The 21,712-nt window shown below is 37.3% G+C and overlaps 1 protein-coding gene across 2 annotated transcripts in view; it reads left to right on the forward strand.

Moving 5' to 3' along the window:
- The window catches only part of DNTT (DNA nucleotidylexotransferase), a 158,268-nt gene that overhangs the window by 111,654 nt on the left and 24,902 nt on the right, over positions 1-21,712 (forward strand). For both annotated transcript variants that reach the window (XM_055817237.1, XM_055817177.1), the window contains 3 exons: positions 10,139-10,241; positions 18,754-19,017; positions 20,463-20,546. In XM_055817237.1, coding sequence (XP_055673212.1) covers positions 10,139-10,241; positions 18,754-19,017; positions 20,463-20,546 — 451 coding nt within the window. The remainder of the gene's footprint in view (positions 1-10,138; positions 10,242-18,753; positions 19,018-20,462; positions 20,547-21,712) is intronic.

Here is a 21,712-nt window from a genome sequence, read left to right on the forward strand (position 1 = left end):
TCAGCTGTATGGTATCTTTTCAGTTAAATACATCATTAATTCAGTTTTAATTTTAATTGTCTTTGCTGGTGGCAGAATTTTTCAGTTAATTTAATTTGATTATTGCTATTTCAGACATCAGCATCCTATTAAACCATCTCACAGATATTAATTATGCCTCAAAATAGCACTTTGATATACAGTCAGGGAAGAATTAATCCTCAAAGGACAAGAATTCCAGAATTTTCTTTGATATGAAATACAAAATTTCAGTCAGTTTGGGTTTAGATTTCCAGAAATACTCGACTCAATTTTATCAGCTTTTGCAAACCAAGTCCAGTTGGGTGATTGAAATGCTGGGCACTAAAATGAAAGTCCAGCTACAAAATGTTTGTGTAGGTGATTTCCCACACTGGCACTTCTGCTCTCAACAGGTATTTTGTAGTACATCACCACCTATATGGCATTAGAAAGAAAAGAGAATATATTTTGATTCTGGCTGGGAACCACTAATATCAAACTGCCTTTAAACACAGCTAGGATATAATTCAAAAAATAAACCAGGACAGCAGAAATTACCCCAAGCAGCCAGATATTCCCATACTCATATCAATATTCCACAGGGCCCTGATCAGATCTTGCTTTATTTTCCTTGTTGCTTCAGGCATGTTACTTATTTTTGAAAAGCAGGGACTGACTGTGTATGTGGACCATGTTGGGATTTGTTCACTCAGGGTGAAAAAACAAATGACGCCTGCCATAGATACTTGCAATGTAAGGTAGGGAGGATCCTTCTTAGTTATGTGTTTTTTAATAGCTATTGGCAAAATTATTGTATAAGATTTGTAAATATCCATTGGATAAAATAAGCCAGTAATCTCTACAGTTCTCTCATCTTTCTTACCACCCTAGTCCTGCAATGGAAGGCTTCCCTGAGTTTCAGTTCTGGAATCAGAGTGATCTATGATTCCAAACCCTACACCCTTTGAGAAGCTTGGTATGTCTTCATGTAATGAATGGTATAGGTGAGCCTTCTGACTACCTAATTTGATTATAAAATGGTGTCTTGCCTCAGGCATTCCCATCAGTGTTACGTCTTTGTCATTTTTAAGGTGGAGGTATAAAGACCATGCACCTAGAGAGCAAGTGAAGCTGGTGGTAGAGTTTGGCATGTTTGAGTGCCCCTGGTTTATTCTGCTGGAATGTTCCCTCTTCCACCCTCCCTCCGCTGACAAAGTAATCACTCTGCAGCGTGAGTCAGGCTTGTGAACACTTGCTTTCTGCCTTCTCTGTGTCAGTGTTTTTGGATTGTTAACTTTGGTTGAGCTGCTTTTGCAGTTCAGTGGGTGTTTGTTTTCTTGCTACCTACTCTGTATGTATGTGAACCACCATTGCGTTGACACTGTTGAATCTAAATGTTGTTTTGAAAATGTGGAGCTGACTTGAATATTAAAGAAAACTGCTGCGCTAAAGCAGACAGTGATTTGAAGAACAACTTATGTGTGGTGTACAGGGTTTAGCTGGTCACTTATGATAGCAATGGACTGGTATAGTATGCTGCTGCTTAGGCTGTTAATACTGTTTACAGTGTTGATCAGAATATGTAATTGAGAGTTCCTGAGGAAATAAATTTAAATAAATGCTAGAGCATTTATTATAGTTTGGAAGACACTTTCTGTCACAAACAAGATAATTTTCCAACTTGCTTTTTAGCTATTGCCCAGTTCTTGTTGCAAGTGAAATGAGAATGTTGCAAACACTATCATTTCTTCCATTCAACAAAATCCTTCAGCATGAAATCACTGTTGCAGAAGTGCTTGTACACATACGGTTCTGTTAATTTCCTTGGAAAGGGCCTTGTTTCTTCCCTGTCCATGTGCTAACTGTATCCCTAACAAAGGTCAGTGTCCTTTCAAGTCAATAGAGCCACTTATTTGAGGCCCAAGTTTCAGACCTGAAAATAGCTAAGGAGAAAGTGTGCTGAAATAATTAATTTCTGGTTAAATTCTGAATTCAGGAAACTCAGGAAAAATATTCTGAGAATTTTACTTATTGGTCTACTTTGCGTTTATGCTTTATTAAACTGCTAGTAACTTATATCTGAATATGGAAAGTTATGGAAGATGATTTTGAAAATCTGTAGTATTACAGCCAAGAATTATTCTATAAATCTATATTTATAGAATTATTCTTGGCTGAAGGAAATCTGTGACTACTTTTCAATTAATGGAATTTTTCTCCTCTGGCTATTAAACAGTCCAGGATTTTACTTTCTATGTAATAGCTGTAGCACTGTCACACATCAGTACTTCTATCTTAAAGATTTTTTTTCTCTTTGTAATGGGGTTTATACAAGAAAAACGTGTAATTCTTCATAGTTTGAGTAGCAGTAACTCAGAATTATTTTGGTATCTGGCTGTGAGAAATTGTCCACCTCTTGTTCAAGGTCTTAGCAAAGACTGCTTAATAAGCAAATCCACAAACATGCAGACTGTCTGGGTTTTGGAATAAAAATTTTTGTTCTTCTGAGAAGGGACATGCTGGTGGGGAAACAGGTAGTAGAGGTACCATAATCAGGACATGATTAGGTTATTAGAGATGGAATTACCATGCCATTTCTATTTGGTCAAACTCAACTGATGTCAAATAGTTCTACGTTGCCAGTACAGTGGGAGTTAAATCAGACCCAGTGTAGAGGATACCTCCCTAGAGTAAAAATATGGCATCAATATCAGAGTAGTCAAAGAAATCTTTGAACTATGTATGCATGTGTGTGCGTGTTTGACTATAGCTGTAATAATATGTTTGACTATGATGCACACTGAGGCTACTAGAGTTCTCTCTGAGGAACATGCATTTTATGGTACTTATAAATTATTTGTTTACTATATCTATAAGGAATGGTTCTGCTACTTATGCAAGCTTTCTCTTTGCTGCTTAAACAAAAGTTTATTGTGCTATATCACAATTTGTCCATTCCTTCAGCTGTGTGTAATCTTCTGCAACGTTTAATCCCTTTTCCATTTCCACACAATCATCACTTCAGCAATTGCATTTGGTCTTCCTAGATGTTTATGCATATTGCTCATCTATATTCAAGGAGATATTCAAATGGCCTCACATATTTTCAAATCACTTGGGGATGTCTGTCTAGAAGCTGTCCTTCCTGCATTTCCCAAAAGAAGAATGCAGAGAAGATGATGCTTAATTTAACATGTAATGAATTCCCATATTCCTTTCCACAAATAAAGGACTTGTCATTTTTTTTTAATACTGGCTTTCAGCATCCAGCTTGCTACACAAATGAATTTCAGCTGGATTGCTTTTAATCTGAGCTCTTTGGAAGGAAGAGTTACAACCTCTGATATTTTGTGCACATTCTCCATATGCTATCTAAGGCTTGCTCTGTGTAGTTCTGGTCTGAGGCTACTTTTACTGATTTTCCTAGTTTTCTGTATTAAAATGCAACTATGCAATGAAATGGTCAGGAAAGTGAGAGTTTAAAAATCTTACCAGTTTTATGGTGAATATTGGTTGCATAGCAATTCCTGATGGCTTGATTATTTTTGCTCTTTCCTGATAGCAGTCATTCTCAGGAAGCTATTTCACAGCTATGTTTTTTTTCTTATTTAATGTAAAGGCAATTTTACCCAACTGTATGGGGAAAATATCCATTAGCATCTGAATATTAATATAATCATAAACGTACTGTTTTAGTAAATACAATCTGGTTTCAACAAACAGACTCAGAAATATCCAATGTTTAAGACATATGCCTTCCTCCACAATCAATATTTTCCCACAATTTTAACAGGAATAAAAGGTTCAGTCAAATAGAAAGAAGCCTGAAATGTCTATGCCAAATCTTTTTCTGTTCTTCATTATTTGTCCCCACTTTATTATGTTATATTTTGTGGCAGTCGAATGTATGATTTGAAGATTAATAATTAAATTAATTATATGCAATTAATTTGCTTCATTCCAGGAACCCCACATAAATTTAGGCTTCTTTATTATTTAATATATTTGATCAGATATTGGAAATGAGTGCCTGTTAGTTGTTAGTCTTCCATGTTCTTAAATATTTATATGCTTGACTTCATGCAAGTGATTAATGCCTCCTATACCAGTGGTGGTGTTCTCATGTGTGAAGTTCAGTACGTCTGTGTAAACACTGAAAGATTTAGCACACACGCAACCTTATTCCATATTTATAATGCCATCATTATGCCAATGAGAATATTGTCTGAATAAAAGGGATAGGATTTACTTAATAAATGGAGGCTTGGCTATAGAATGAAAAAAAAAAAATTATTTGGAAATTTTCCATCTGAGTTTTGAGAAACAAATACAAGTTGGCCAGCTTGTCTTTAGCCCAGGCTCTGAGAGCGCAGAGCCAGTGGGCCACAGTCATCTCTGATGATCTTTCCGAGCAGCTATTGAAAACCTTTTTCTTCTTCTGAATATTAAGTGCTTTCTTTCCCCAAAAGAGTGTTCAAGTGCCCTTCTTAAGATGATTTTGAGAATTGATTGAATTACAGAATATGGCAGTTGTGAAGAAAAGGTATTTCAGCTTGCCCTGGATACCTGATGCTAAATTTGATTCCTGGTCCAAACTTTCTAGCCAATGAAGCAAAGTTCACTTTGCATTTCTGATCAGAACTCAACCTGAGAACTGCTTACACACATAAGTGCAGTCAGAGTTTTGCTGGAGAAGGATTTGTAAAAACTATTGTAGTCCTACTTTGACTGAAGTGTGAACCTCTGAAAACATGAAAATACAGTCTGTAAAGTAAAACATCACATTTTTATTACATTGTCAAATCCAATAAAATTATCAAATAACCTAAATAAACGAAAGACCAATCTAGTACAGTGTTGAGATTTTAGTCAAAAGTACTTTTTGTGATCATCTAGTACTGCAGGTAGGCTGTTCAGTTAATCACTTTAATGGTTTGAAGGACTTCACAGAAGACTTTTATCCAGGGATTTATCCTATTCATTCTGGTTTATTCCACAGCAGGGTAACAGTTGGATTGTCAAATAAGAGAAAACTTTTACGTGTATCAGAATATGACTCTAGGAACTTGAAAACTATCATGTACGTTTTAAAGAGCTGTTGGGGAGACAGAAGAAATGAGGTGCACTCCAGAAAAAAAAAAATAATCTAATACAGAGCCTGTAAAATCAAGCTAAGAAAGAATTCCAGGGAAACAAACAAAAAAAGCTACATCTGTGTATTCCTCATTATTATTCCCATGGTCTCTGAATGCAAAGCAGTCAAGAGTGAGAAAGAAGCACATAAAATACTTTAAAAAATAAATTATCCATCCATATTGTGAAAAAAGGAAGGAATCGTGTTGCAGGGCAAAATTATAAAGACCTGAAAGAAAAGTGGAGACAGAGGAAGCCTGCGAAGAAAAGCTGCAATACAACAAGCTTAGCTGGAAAATACAGGGCACTGTGTACATGCTGTGAGCAACAGCAGACTTAAACATCTGACTGTTGCTGAAGAAAGAGGCTGCTTTTGGAAAAGGGCCTTCACGGTTGAAGGGAGCTGATAGAGAAGATGGTGGTGAACAAATCTAGAACTCAGACCGTGCCATTTCGAAGGAGAAACACCTTTCTTTAGTTAGCAGATGAAGTCCAGCATACTTTGGCAACACTAAGAAGTGAGTATTATTTCTATGCACAATACAAAGTCAATGGTAACAATAAATCATTCCTGTGACAGATCTATCCAAAGGCATTGTGCTGTCTGTGATTTTACTTTGATGGTTTTATTCCCTAGAAATATGACTGAGCAGGAGATGCAGTTAGTCTTATAAACATAGGCTGTTGATGTTCGCTTTGTATTTCATGCACTTCAAGGGCTGGCAAGGTTCATTAAGTAAGCTTACAGTTTTACCTAATGCAAACACACACGTGGAAATACAGTATCATCTTATGCATCCACTGGAACTCTTTCTAAGTTTTCCTAGATTGCTAGGAAATCCAAAGATTGCTAAATGGTTTTCAGGGTTTTGAGACATAACTCATTGCTGCAAAAACGTGGTTTAAATTCCTCCGTTAGTGAAGTTTTTGAGTGGTAGAGAAATGTCAGTCCATCTTTGCTCAATTAAAGTCAGTTTATCAGAATTGTCATTGATATGGCTTAGACATTATATAATATACGGGGTTTCAAAATACTGTCCGCACATACTACTCTAAAATGTCTAATCGTGCAGATGTTGCCCTTGTAGATTAAGACAATGTGATTATCTTTTGTCATACATTCATATATTTATGTTTTAGCCATAGTGATAGTTATGTTTGATGACTTGGAATCTAGATTTTTGTAGTAAAACATCAACAGCAAAAAAGAACATTCCAACAACCTTAAAGATGATTAACTGACTAGTAAGAAATACCAGCTTTATACAGGTTTAGCCAGCCAAGAATTGAACACAGTTAATTAACGGTACTCTGTCTTTTTTAGTCTTCAGACTTGAATGGATTGTTAGCACAAAACCTAAGCTGCAATTTCAGTTCTGCAAGGTGCTGGTTTTCTTACAGCTCCAGCCCAACACGGATTTAGGTTTAGATCTAATGGAAAAAGAAAGAAAGATGTAAGTGGATCTGAATAGCAGATATAAAACTTGAATCCATGTCCTTTCAAAGCCTCAGAAACCTGAAATCCCCAGTCATGTCCCTGATTGCTCTGCTCCTAGGGGCATCTATGCTTTTGCTTCATAACAGCCTCAGCATTTCCAGCTACAAGCAATTAATTTCCCAGATCCTGCTTATGCCCAGGTGGAATCTAGAAACTAGACAGATTATCAGTCTCATCTCATATGAGTCCTAGAAAATAGACAAGCTCTGAGCAACTATCATACACATTAAGAGGATGTATATTTTTTTTTCTAAAATGTCATTGCAGCTGTTTTTATTTTTAAAATCGTACTCAAATTTTATATAAAAGCCTTGTGATTGAGTACGTAGACAGTGGCGTACCAGAATCAAATCCTTACATCTCCCAGCATCCATTGGTGTGCTAAAATCACTAGCCTGGGTAGATTTATGGCACTCTGCGATATATAATGGTAGATTTGTAGAGCCAGGAAGAAGGAGTATGATGTAGCATGCTGACTAGAATGCCCATTTAGAGAGAAGCCTTAAGACTCTGCGCCCTGCACCCAGCACTGGCTCTGTATTTTGTATTTAACAGCCAGCAGATGACAAATAACTTGGCTGCAAACACATCAAACAGTGTTCTCCTTCCTGACTGAGTGGTTTTAATCCAATAGCTAATAACAAGTAAATAACCTGTGGACACTGGCATGGACCCAAAGGCTATCTCTGAACTCTGTTCCTAGAACTGTACCCCAGCAGAAAGCAGGAGAGGAGAATGAGGAGATGCCTCCTGTGAAGCAGGATCATTGCCAATATTTCTGACTGATAAAAATAAGGCAATAAAACAGGGGTCCTCAAGGTTTTTAACCAGGGGGCTGGCACGTGGATGAAGTGGCAGGCAGTCATCTGCGGCTGCTTGGTTTCCCTCCCCAACCCCCAGCAGGGGGGGGGCGGGGGGATGTCTGTAAATACCGGGGGCAGATTGAGGACCCTGGGGGGCTGTATCCGGCCCGTGGGCCGTAGTTTGAGGACCCCTGCAATAAAAGGATGAGGATTCTCTGCACCAGTCACTGGGCTACCAAATGCAAGACAAAACCAGGCACTGGTAGCATCAATTTGGTATTTGTTTTTCAAACAAAGTGTTTGTTTTCATTTTAAGTGAATGATGCTTAGTTAAGCCCCCTCAGTCTCTAGATCATGGTGGAGCCCATCTGTAGCCCTGTGTAAGGAACCTGCTCTCTTGAAAGTTATGGGGTTTGAAAAAGACTGCAGCCTGCAGCATTCCTCCTGGAAAGCTTCAGGAATGAATTAGAGACTGAAGTTTAATCTCTGAGACACTTAATTAGAGGATGAATTCTGGGTTTTCATATCCAATTTGATGTTTAAATGTTCTAAAAACTAAATGTTCCAGTAACAGCCTGACTGATTCAGTCAAAAATTAATCCAATGTGAATTAGTGCAAAGAGAAACTGAAACACAACCATGGCAATAACAATGATTTTATATTGTGTGCTTTTACATGACATTTAAACACTCTAACTTCACAAATAAAAAGCATTTCAATAAATGCTCTCTGTCTTGGGAAAGAAATGGCCAGTGAAACAACTTGGATTTCTTGGAATTTTATGGCAGGGTTTTGTAGATGTAGTTAAACCTCAAGTATGTATGTGTTGACTACTGGAGGAAGAATCAGGAATCTGCTACTGATTCTAGCAGCTTCCAATTTCTTCTTTTGATTTTTTTTTTTAAATTATTTTAGGCAAGTTTTCTTATGCCACTTTCTGCATCTCTAAGATAGGAATAGTAAATTCCTTCCCTTTGAAAAAACATTTTCAGACATGTAAGTAAAAAGTGCTGTGTGAGAACTTTGGATTATTATGGTAATTTAAGAGATAACGAATGTCATCCTACAAAATCACTCAGAAAGTGTTACATGGAATACTAAATGTTTTTTAACTTCTTGAGTTTGAATTGCTGTTTGGTTTCTAAGCCTAGACTGATTCTTTGTTTGAAACTTCTTTTGAAATCATTTCCACCTGTTTAAGCAGTTTTGACTTTGCTGCAGACATGTCACAATGGTTGTATCATAGTGAGTTACACTGCTTGTCAAATATAAAACCTAGAATTTCATTTCCTTACATTTTGCTGCTAATGCTGTTCAACTGTCCATCAGTTAGATGGTTTTCTGTCATGCAAATGGCAGTTGACATGTCTGCTAATCGCTTCTGTTCCTACAAATTTCCAAGTTTAAGAAATCAGATTCAGTTTTAGGCACTCTTTTAAGAGAATGTACTGTTTCATGAAATACAAAAGATTTAATTTTTTTTTCTATAGTTCCCATTTTCACTGCCTATATAACAGTGTACAAATTCCCTGAATACTGGACAGTGACTGAATTCTGGACCTGAGCTATAACACCAGGTACCCTTATGAACATGACATGAAAAAGATTTGGAGATGTGCTACATTTAGGTGCCACTACTCCAGATTTCAGGTGCTTACTCCACCTGCTGCATACTGCACCTAGTTGCAGAAGTACCTCTCTCCTCTGCCCTTTTCTCTTTAGGCACAGCCTGATTAAAGCTAATAAATAGATTGTATGCAGTCCCTGTTGCAGTATTTGGACCAAAATGAAAACCTTTTATTGGCCCACGATTCTCAGATGAATTGCACTCTAAGATAAATTTTCAGATGTTCTCAAACATTTTGTTACTCTGAAGGGAAACATCCTGATAGCATGCTTTTGCCTGTTTGCTGCATCTTCACCTGATTTAGGTTTAACACGTTTGCTAAGTGGATGAAAGGCAAGCTGAATGCTGAGACTTAAATGAAGAAAAACCAAGAGGTTATGACATCATTTTTCATTAAGAACATTTACAATTAAACTTTGTACATATGGATTTGTGAAATCCTTAGTGGGTGCAATCAACAAGCTTTAGTCACATTAAGGCTGAAATGTTCTCGAAAAATACCCAAACTCAATCACTACAAAAATTATTGTTATATTTTAAAAGAGAAGAAATGTAAAATACTCAGAGATTTTATGTTTGCCATTAAAAGAAATGATAAAATTATTCATAATCACAGTTTTTTTTCATTAAATTATCCTTCAAAAGCTAGAGAAGAATATTTAAGCCTGCAGTAGTCAGACTGGCAAGTTTATCTGCTTTTACTGCAGTGGATTCATAATATGTACTACGGTATTTTGATGATTTTTTTTTTTTTTTTTAATCCAGAGATGGCTGAAACCTTTTCTGGGACTTAAGGGGAAGAAAGACAGAGCTTTAACATCAGCGAATGCATCTGCAGTATCTAGTTGAACAACAGAGAAAATACATCAAAAAGCTTAAATTATTGCTTAACAAAAGAACACTGATGGACCCGATAAAAGAAATAGAAGATTCCATTTTGATTATGTTTAAAGAAACATTGCTATCACTTTATGCTGCAAACTCTTTTTATAATGCAGCAAAAACACTCTCTGAAGGTAGTGTGAAATTCAACAGGAACTTAACTCTTTCATTTTCATGTTGTTTATTGCTTCTAGGGGTAAGAACATCGGGCATGATATAGATTTTTTGATCACCAATCCAGGACCAAGAGAAGATGATGAACTTCTGCATAAAGTTGTTGATTTATGGAAAAAGCAGGTATGAACTAAATAATATTTAGCCAAACCCACATATTCTAATAGCACTGAATTAAGCCTACATAATGCTTAAAGAATGATGACTCCTTTTCACAGATGACTGTAGTATTTTGAAATTGGATATTGCTCTATTTGATTATTAATCATGATGATCTAGGTGAATCCTCCAGCTCTGAATTCTGAAGTTGAAGGTTTTATCAGAAGTGCTCTACACACATTCTGTTATAGCTTACCCTAAGAACATGCAGCTAGTCAGAGGTAAGAAATCAAGCTAGGTGGAGTTTTCCGTGACACAGGAAAACTGTTCTTATACTTTGAAACAAAACTGTATTTATTTAATTTCTCCTTGAGATGGGAGTAGCTTCTCCCAAGGGGAACTACCTCGGGGAGCTCCTGCTTTAAAGCCCAGTGGCTTTGGGTAACCTCATGGTATTTGGAAGAATGCACACGTTTCACAGAGGAATTGTTCATCAAAGGGTTTGGGGTTTTTTTTCTATTCAGCTTTCTAAGTTTCAAGCAGCTTTAAAGTTGGAAGAGTCTGAACTGTATCAGGTGCAGGCACCTCAAAATATTCCTGTGTCAGAAATATAGTATGTTGGGAATAACAAGTTTTTGTTTCTTCTCCTGCCTTTCTAGCCAGCTGAGATATTTTTCAACATTTGCGACCTGCACTGTTCAGAGGAATTGGGTACATTTCAACAAGTAAAAGGCCAACACTGTTTGAGGTGGATCACCAAATGCCCCACTGCTCAGTCAGCTTGCAGTGCAGATAGCCTGGAGAGAATGTTTTGAATCGATTCTTCAACTGTGTACTATAATTAAGGCATAATAGGTTAACACATGAAAGACAATTAAAACATTGAACCAGACAAAAGCTTATCTAACTGTATAAAGTTATCCATTTTGAGGTGGTCAAAACTTTCAAATGGCTTTAATGGAAAGGCTTCGAACTTGTTTTTTCCTGGTAAAATACAACCTTAGCTGAATTCCTCTCCCTTCGGTTGACTTATGTTTTTGAGTTGTTCACAGATTATTATTAATTTTTTAGATTTCTGTTACTTTCATCCTAATTCTGTATGGAAAGTGTATGTATTGAAGTAGATTGCTAGCAGGTATAATTTATCATACTCCAATGAAAAGCAATAAAGTTGTGACAATTAATGAGTGCTGAGGAGCTACTCTATTTTTATCTTTTTACTATTTACGTAAAGTTTCTCTCTCAGCCATTCTACTCTATTCTGAGAAAAGTTGCATTTCTTCTTGGAAGCTGTCCTTTTACCTTCTTAAGCAGACTTGATCCTCTAGGAAGCCATGTGTGGGTCCTCCAAAAAATGTTTATTATCACACAGCACAAAGAAAAAGTGACAACAGGCTGAGGCTAGAGCCTGCTCCAAGTGCAGCCTTTCATTCCTTCTCCCATTCCACCGTATTCCACTTATATTAATGAGAACAATGACTGTGATCTGAGAAGTCTGCAACTGCTGAAGCTTTTCAGGTCACTCTGAGCTGCTTTCATTAAATGAAATTGAAAGGAATGAAATAGAAAATAAATTGTTCTTACTGATATTTTTTTTAAGGATAAAATTTGGCAGAAGTGAGTGCAGGGAGAGTATGGGAGGTCAAGGGTGGCGAAGGGTTTGATGAAAAGATTAAGATTCCTTTAGAAATCCCAGCATGAAGAAAATGTCAGAAGAGGAGATGTACAATGGCCATAGAAACCAAACCCAAACAAGCTGAGGATTGTTTAAAGCTGTGGACAAATATTTACTGTGTTCTGTTTGTCCTGCAGAATTTTTATGGCTTATACTACTACCTATACTGCCTGTCTACTGTGGCAGTTGTAATATACAGGCTTTTACTGACATTGCTGAAAAATAAGCTGCCAGCAAAATAAAAATGAAAAAGAGAGGAATTATACTCCTCTTGCCTTTTTATTACCTTTGATTTCTAAGGGGGAGGGGAGGACACAAAAAACCCGCAAATCTAAAGCACTTTTATACTTTTTGACAGTACACCTGTCGTCTCCTTTGCAGCTTTCCACTTTTGTGCTACTGCTTCAAAGCCCAGATGCATCAAAGAACATCACTGAGGTCATGATGTTGACTTCCTTTCAGCAGCTCTTAGCAAAGGATTCTGCAATGTTTAACTTCTAAACTATGGACCTCAGCCGTATTTAAATAGTTTAAAAGGGCCTTTTCCTTAGCTGAAAAGTTTAATGTAACAAGATCCTTCCACTGAAAGCTGTTGAAAGCTAAGTGGTTAAATCAACACCATCATGCTCTTTGATGCAGCTTCACCAGGGATAAATGGGCTGAGGAACAGAGAATGCGAAGTCTCCAGTGAGCTTCAAAGTAGAGTGGCAAAATGGAAAAGCTGCAATGCAGTACACAGGTTATGGTTTTAATGGTTCCAAAAAGCTTCATAAAGAAAGTAAGAAATTACTGCTGTGGGTTAGAGCTTGGAAGTCCGTGGGAAAACAGGCTGAGCCATCTGTGTCGATGCTGCTTCTTTCACATACTGTGTGAAGGCATTTTCATTTCTTTTGCTAAAAACCTGTATAGCTATATTTAGCACTCTTCCTGTTGTTACATATGTAATTTCAACAAACGGACTGATACCATTGCTACAGGCATTCCTGTACTCTTCATTTTTTTGCCTTCATATTCATGTAAGTATAATGTTGCATTTTTCTTTTGGCTCTTAGGAAAATGAGGAATGTAGATGCCTGCCTGTGCTTACTTATTTTAGTGTATCAGTGGTCTGGTTTAGACTCTATTATTTAGCCTTGCTGAGGTGAACGAGTCAGGAAGGGAAAGGCTTGATGTCCTGTTAAGGCAGATGGTGAGGAGCAAGTAACTGGTCTCACTTTTTCATTGCTGGAAACAGTTTTCTTGTAAACAGGGTTCACAGAACAGCAGCACATTCATTACTGAGTGACAGCTGGACTTTAGCAGCAACAAAACCTGTTTCTAAGACTAGAAACAGAAGTGGTTAAGAGGCTGGAGCAAACAGCTTATTTTTTTCAGATGAACGCTCTGCCCGTAAGGATGCAGAGCTCCTTTGTGAAAACATATTGTTTCACCTTTTGACTAAATGCATTATGAATTTCTTGTGGCATTCTGGCTCAGCTTCAGCAGGAGCTGAGGACATTCTTACCTAAAATAGACTATTGCATGGTGGTTAGAGCACTGGATATGAGAGAACTTGGCTTAAATCACTTTAGGCAGAGGGTGGGGCTGAATCTGATTGTCCTGCTTGTTTTAAGTGAGGATCCAGGCAGCAGTGGCAATTCTTATAATGTCTGATGTTTCTGGTGTGTATTGTATATGTGGATGAGTACGTGTGTCTATGTCCCTATCTACCTATCTATCCGTTTCTCTTGCTCACCAGTGCAAATGCTCATGATGTAGAGAGGGAAACATCATTCCTGGACTCTGGTGCTAGCCTGTCCATTGTTGTCAAAACCAGGCTGTTTAGGACATGCCCAGAATTAGACCATTCTGACATACAGGGAATGTCAAGATGAAAAAGGGACCAAGGCAGCCACATGATTATGCGGCAGCTGCAAAGTTTTATATTGCTGATCAAACCTTTGATGCCATTTGCTAATGATTTGTCACCCTAACAGGCCTGACTGCTCCTGGGCATCAGTTCCATGAGCTGTTGCACTTTATAGAATTCCACCTGCCTCACCTAGGTAGAGATTTTTCTGAACTAACATGCCTAAATCCTATTTTGGAATAGCTGTAGGTATTTCACTGGAAAAACATCCAGTTTCTCTGTATTAAACCATCTCAGAAGGAAATTAAGAGCAACAATGTATATACATTTCAGAAGAACATACTAGATTACATTTAGGGTGGTATAAAATGCTCCTACTTAGCTTTAACAGAATTAATCCCGCTATCAACAATTATGAAAAATAAGAGTTTATAACATTAAAAATAGGATAGGATTTAATTTAAAATTACAATGAATTCTAATGAATGGATTGATTTTTCAGCTATTGATTTCATATTTTTCTAAAACCTCACACTTTTCCCCAGTTTGATCATGGATTTACTCCAATATCAATGCTATTGATGTGCCAGCACTCAGTGTGTTTAAGTAAAAGTGCATAATCATTCTAAAGAGGGAAAATTGTTTGTGGGTATTAACATAACTTCCCTAAAAACATACATTTGGTTTTGATGGTGTTGTAAATTTGAGAAATGAAAATGTCCACATTTTAAAACTTGATTGTGTAAACAAGGTCTACAGCGCTTTATGGTGCATAGGTCAAGCTGAAATTTGCAAAGAACTGCAGATTCCCTGACAAAGAGTAATGAGGGGGCTGCTGTTCTGCAGCTAGCTGTAGCCAAACCTTCACACAATCTTCATAGCTGATGGCCCCTCCAGACAATACTTTTCCAACATGTACAGAAGTGCCATTTCAGCTTTACTTTATGAGGTAATGGTGATGTCCAGTGCCTAATCAAATTAGGTTAATTGGAAACATTATCCCATTGGATATGACCTAGGCTTGGGCTCCTATTTAAAGGTGATATCCTGGCTTTGAGTCAGGTTTCAACTGCTTCTTGAACTCAGCACTTGTGTAATTGTTGCCTAATTGCATTTTTTTTTAAGCTGAAGTAGACACTTCCAGTGGTCTACATACTTTCATGCCCTTCTTATTGGCTTTAGAAATTGCCCAGCCAAAAAACTATGAAAAAACATCACAGAATAACCCAGAGAGACATAGTCCTAAAATATCTTTCTAGTCACACTTGCTAACTGTGGCCATCTTCAAATACTTAAAATGTATTCAAGTAGAAGACGTGGCCTAGTCAGCAAGGGAAAGCAGTGGTGGGTAGGCTCCAATACTGGGTTGTTGTAACTTCTTCATGATTTCTTGATGTTAAATCTCAGGGGCCCCAGGGAGTATTCCCTTCAAGTTCCTAAATATGAAAATAGGATGAAGGGAGAAAAGAAAGAAATGACCCATCTTTAAATGCTGTGGTTTAACAGGCAGAATTTGTACTCTTCAAGTAGCTGAGAGATCTCAAAGGGAGGACCCTTAGTAAGTGTGGTATCCTTTAGATAAAGGGAATTTCTTAATTTTTAATGTGGGCGACACAGCAAAGACTTACATGTCAAATTTGCCATTTTCATTTACAACTATATTTTCCTTTAATCAGTAGCATAGCTGGAAAAAGTTTCTTAGAAAACTAAGAAAAGCTGATGCATAAGAGTTCACCTGTACTATAATAACACAGCTAAGGCTTATTGAAGGAGAGGATACAGTGTATGAGTAGAAATTAAAAATGAGCATCTTAAAAGGCCTGAGCATGATGTTATCTGTTACAGACAAACAGGTAATACATAATTGTATCCGCTCAAGAGCTTATAGGCTACAAATCCAAGTGTGGGGTACTGGTGGCCATGTGTGACTGTCCCCATATCTCACTGAGTCAAAACACTCAGTGCTCATCTGCTTGCCTGTGAAGAGAGAAACCACTGCAGGCTGTGATATTTTGCTGGATTTCTCAAGTGATCAGAAACAAAAATTCTATTAAGACTTCCCACCTACAGTAGGAATTCCATTCCTTTTGTGGTCCACCTAAAGACGGGCTTTAATTCCTGATTTCCTGTCCCAAAACTGAGGAGATTTCATTTGAACAGACGACAAAAACACTGATTAAAACTGTGGCAAATGTGCAGAACTGGTGATCGGAGCACACTGTCTACAAACACCACACAGGTACTGGAAATGCAGACACTTGGAACTATAAAATAAGACTTTATCAAAACTTAATATAGTTAGGATTCTGCCTAAGGAAATAAATTATTTAGACTTATTCTGGGATATGCTGTGTAATGCCCCAAATCTCAAAGAGCAAAAAGGAAAATGAAGCAAAGATGAGAAAGTACTGATGAAGTAGTTAGAAGATTTTTATAGAGAATGGGAAGAATGTCAGTGCTTAAACAAAGCTTGAAGTCATCAATTAATAGTCAATGATCAGTGAGATTAAAAGCATTTTTTAGCATTAGGAAGACAAAATTAACCTGAAGGCAGGCATAGTTTCATCAAAAAGAGTGAGATAATAAGCAGTTATACATTAACATTCAACAGCTGTTTTGAGTCTATGTTTGGAAAAAGCATCAGTGCCTTTTGACATTGGGGTGAAATTAAGAAAAAAGTTAGTTGGATGTAAGAGAGCACCTGCTAAAATTAAGTGTGTTCATATCAGAAGTCTGGGAGAATCTAATCTGAGAATGAGCTACATAAGTAGCTTTCTCGCATTAGTTTATAATAAATCAAAGTTGGGAAAAATTTCAAAGAAGTGAAAGAATGTGAATGCAAGTCAAGTAGTTATCATTAACAAGGTTGGCCCAATAACCCATAAAACAGCCTGTGACTGATTCCCAGTAAAATAACGGGATTGTTAATTTAGAACTATCATCAGTGAAAACCTGGAGGCTGAAAATATAAGAATACCTATCAGTGTCTCTTCATGGAAATCATCTCTTATTAAGTATTTTTGTTATGCTTTTTTTTTTTTTTTGTCAGATTATAGCTCTGAGCAATAAAATTAATTTTATTGCTGTATTCTCCAAGGTATTTAACATATTATCATGTAAATTTACCACACTTGTACTATATAAAAGAAATAACCAAAACCTGGTATTTAATATGGAGATATTAAAAAAATCAGTTCATTATCACCTCTGTTCATAAGAGGTCTGACCTGGAGACCATTATAGTTAACTGTTGACAGCCATCAAATAAAACCACTTCTATGCACTTAGTTCAATATTGCAATTAAAAAAAAAATAAACCACACAAAACCCAAACCCACAAAACTGGTAGGATCCTTTACTATATGTTAAGGGATACATCAGCTACAAGTCATGAGGCATTCTTGGCCATGCTTTTTTGTGGTGAGACTAATATAAGAATTCCTAGTGCAGAGGAAGGAGAATTAAACATTTGACAGACTTCAAAGTAGAGACAAAAAATTGATCCAAGGATCTAAATCAATGCTGATGATGGAAATTTTAAGAAACTGAGTCTATTCATCTCATCATGGAGAAATGTGAGAAGTGGGTTTGATCAATGTGTAGGTTTAAAGAAATGTAAAAGGAGATATGAAAAGACATGTGATGGTTGTAGGCTTGTTGATCTTGAAGATGAAAACTAATGAGCTTATCTAGTCAGAACATGGAGTAGGTTCAGCTTAGTAGTTTTCCTTCTAGTAACGACAATTACACACCTGGTAGACTATGAAGAAAGTGGTTTTCATCATGTGGAACCGCTCTCAGAACACGGAATCTTTTTACCACCTTGAGCTCTCCTACAAGTGGCATCAGTGACGCTGAGCACTGTTGAATTCTCACATACCAAGCTCCATTTCTATTCTTAAGACTCAAGGATGACTGAAGGAAGCACTGTGGTGGACAGTACCTGCTTTATTTCTTTGTTAATGTGTATTTGATGCTTTGTATGCTTTAAAAGGGATACGCTGGGCAGCAGACAGAGGGAGGCTGCTCCTTGCCTTGTCCCAGGTGCTGTGCTTTGAGTGATTAGTGGTTTTCTGGCTGGTGAGGGGACATTACACTTTACCTGAGGGCAGCTGAACCTGCAGAGCTCTAAGAAGCTTTGGGAGTGCAGGGCAAGTCTGAGATGTCCAGAAAATGAGTAGCTTCCAAAAGCTGCCTAGAAATGCGAAGAACAGGCACAGAGACAGGCTGGAGGAATGACAGAAAGATGCTTTTCCTAAGGGCCTAGGCGGGATAGTGCAGAGTTCGCTGCAACCGCAAGAGCTGTTAAAAGGTTGCTGGCTACAGAGCAAGGCGGGAAGCAAGCACTGCCTCTTCCCACCCAACCCTTCCTACAGTGCTGGTTAGAAGGAATTAATTTACAATGCTCTATTACTTCCATTTTTCTTACTCTGTATGTTTTTATTATAAAAACAAAATTTTGTTTATCTTTTAATAAAATCTGTCTCCTGAGGATCAGCAGTTTTTTGGTGCACTCCCTTTAGACGTTCCTTTGGTGTACTCCTCTCCTATCTCTCTAGAGACTCCAGACCTTGTCACAAGGAAATCTCACACAAGAGACACAGTCCACATGCACTGTTTGGAATCTGTCAGCAAGACGGTGCACTGGACTAATTTGTTTTCCTAGATGCCTGCCACGTGGGAAAGCATCAATCCTTACTCAGAAATTTCTGTTGATGTAACTACAAAAGGCTTAGGAGGAAAGGCTGGAGGGGAAGAATTGCAAATACTGTCTTAGTACCAGGCAGGACATGGCCACTATTATATGAGTACCCCTGTAGATTTCCCCTCAAAGGGTCTGCTAATATTATTCCAAAAGCTGCAGCTGTTTCAAGTCTCTGCTTAGCCCAGATTTGGCCCAGCACAGTTCTCTGTTTACTGAAACTGCATTTTACATGAATTTTTAAGACAGCTGTCTAGAAACTCTGGAATTGCAGTAAAACCAGTCCAGCAATTCAATGTCTTCTCTTTAGGGTTTACTCCTATACTGTGATATGGTTGAATCAACATTTGTAAAGGAGCAGCTACCAAGCAGAAAAGTTGATGCCTTCGATAATTTTCAGAAATGTTTTATAATTTTGAAATTACATCAGCCAAGAGTAGAAAACAGCAGTTACAACACATCGAAAAAATTTGATATGGCAGAAGTCAAAGACTGGAAAGCAATCCGTGTGGATCTGGTCATAACCCCCTTCGAGCAATATGCATATGCTCTATTAGGCTGGACAGGCTCCAGGGTAAGTAACCAGTACAGTCTATGTTTTCTCAGCATTGATAACCTATTTTTGCTGCTGCAGGACTGTTCAGAGTTCACAGATTTTAAAAAAATGTTCCTTCTCTCCTTACGTCACCTTTTACGCTGTCATCAACTTGTGATCGTAGGTTGGAGCTGATGTGCTCATCAGTGACATTTATGGATGCCTCTCTAGACGAGTTAGCATCTGTTTTCTTTGAAGCTTAGTGTTCAAGTTCGTGGACTGAAGAGTGAGATTTTCAGTCAGTTGCATTGTCTTTTTACATCATACTAGTCTTAACAAGCAGTTTTAATGGTTACCGAGTAGAGAGAGGGTTTGGAAAGCATCACAGAATTTCACAGGAAATTAAAAATTTGATGAAGAGATGTTCTGAATTGGAAGTTAATTTGTTTTGTAGGAAATTGAAAACAATTTAACACCTTTCTTTTGGGATTAGATAAAATGTTTTGTTGCAGTTGTATTTTGAGTGCTTTAAATTGTAAAAATTTGGAAATTTTTAAAATTTACACGTTAATTTTGAACTAGAATAAAATATGTTTTGGTTGATGCTTTAATAGGTTAAGAAAACTTGAAATGATAGCTACTTCCACAATAGACACTGTAGCCAGTGGGTATAATATAAAATAGCACAGTATTTTCAAAATAAAAAATTCTATCTAAATGCAAACTCAAAACTTAAATGATTGATCTCTCTCCAGAGAGAATTATTTTTTAATCTGTTCTACATGCTTGCCTTCTGATGTTCATTTTCTTAGGGAGTGATGACATGGTATAACAGAGATCTCCTGAGCCTGCTGTGAATGGTCTTTGCGATCTAGAAGTAGTACAGATGCATTGCACTCTATTCTACTCAGGTTAATTGGAAGCAGGATATTTTAGACTAGGTTAAATGTTGCAATTGATGTGTTCTCTTGCTGAGCTGATGAGTTACTTCAGTCACTTTTCTTTTTTGAGATAATAAATTGTATTTATTTGGACCTTGGGTTGAGTTCTGCAGACTTTGGTGTCCTTATCAAGGAAGTGTTTGGCTGCTTAAATGCCTTTCTCTCAACTCTGTAGGTGGGTGTCTATGCTAAAATTGGAATTTGTGAAGCCCTTTGGTTGAGTAGACAATGACTTGCTTCTTTCCCTGCCTCACTCGGCTCCTGTTCCCTGTTGAGATAATTCACCTGCAGCCTGCGGGAGCCCATCGTAGGCTTACTTTCTTGTACAGTGCCCGACTGTTCTCATACTAACCAACTGAAATGATGGACCATTGCCTATCAAAACATTGTCTTTTCAGATGAGTCATTTTTTTGGACTATAGTCTTTTAATAGAGGTAATTTTTACATGTTAGTTTGTTATTTGGCTTGCTGTTGGAACAGTTAAACAAATGATAACAATTTTGTTTTGTCAGAATTGCTGATATTTACTCTATCTTTTACAGCAATTTGGACGTGACTTGCGGAGGTATGCTACTCATGAAAGGAAGATGATATTGGATAACCATGCCTTATATGACAGGAGAAAGGTACTGTTTATTCTCAGAAATAAAGCTTTTGTGTTTTTATTTCTGAGTCTGCATGTTCAGTTAGTTTTTTATATTCAAGTATATAAAATATTTTGGCTTGATTCTCTACCTATTATGTGGTAAGACAGTCCCACTTTTGCAACATTTAGTTTCACTGAGATAGCCTGATTAAATCTGAACAAGTAAGTCCAGAAATCTTTTTTGGCATTACTGAGGTAATTTCTGAAATTTAACAAGAAACATACATTAGACAATGGTATTTGAAAGGAACCGTGCAACCCTCACAAAACTGAGAACAAGCCATCTGCAAGTATTTGAAAAAAGCATTTTACTGTCCCATTTCAGAATGAAAGGTCATTTCTGTGTCCCAGACACAGTTTCAACAGGGATTGTGCTGACACATCGAAGGAAGAAAGGATATTAAATGGTACAGGCTCAGCTAGAAGGCCTGAGGAAGTTTTTGTAAGGTGTGAAACTAAGTGGAGATCAAGGATCATCCTGCTTTTAAAGCCCTGCATTGAGAAGTCTATGTGGAGTTCTCTTTAGTCAGGCTTGCCAGTCTTGGTGGTAATTGGTAGTATTTCTAGTCTGAATGCTCTTGGCTGCAATTATACTGATCTCTGCATTTATCTGTCTTAATGTCTGTATTTGTATTAGGCCATTTTAATAATAAGCAAAAATCAATATTGAAGATGTTTATTGATGTCATTATAGGGGAAGGCAAAAGTACCATGTCAAGATTTTACATTAATCTTTCCTGTATATTCCTTTTAGAATGGAGATTGCTTTTAGCATCTCTACTTACAGGCAGCATTGGCTCATTCTTTGTGAGATGCAGCAGTGATCTAAGCCCCTCACTCCATTTCAGCAGTCTCCATATGTGTTCGTCAGGCTCAGATGCTGTAACATCCTCAGTTGACATAGAAACCTGGGGAAATGATCGGGCTAATGATCCATTTAGTCAAATATCCTGTCTCCAACAATTGTCAATACAAGATGCTTCAGAAGAAAATATAAAATCACATAATAGATAAATATGCTATCCAATTTCTAAGGGAGGGGGAAGTTTCTTCATTAACTCAGGGATGATGTTAGTGTCTTTCTGCCTGTCTTTTATATTTTAAAAACACTCAAAACATAAACTCTTTGCCTCAACATAATATACT

This window comes from Falco peregrinus, chromosome 1 (assembly GCF_023634155.1).
Source record: "Falco peregrinus isolate bFalPer1 chromosome 1, bFalPer1.pri, whole genome shotgun sequence".
Classification (NCBI taxonomy): domain Eukaryota; kingdom Metazoa; phylum Chordata; class Aves; order Falconiformes; family Falconidae; genus Falco; species Falco peregrinus.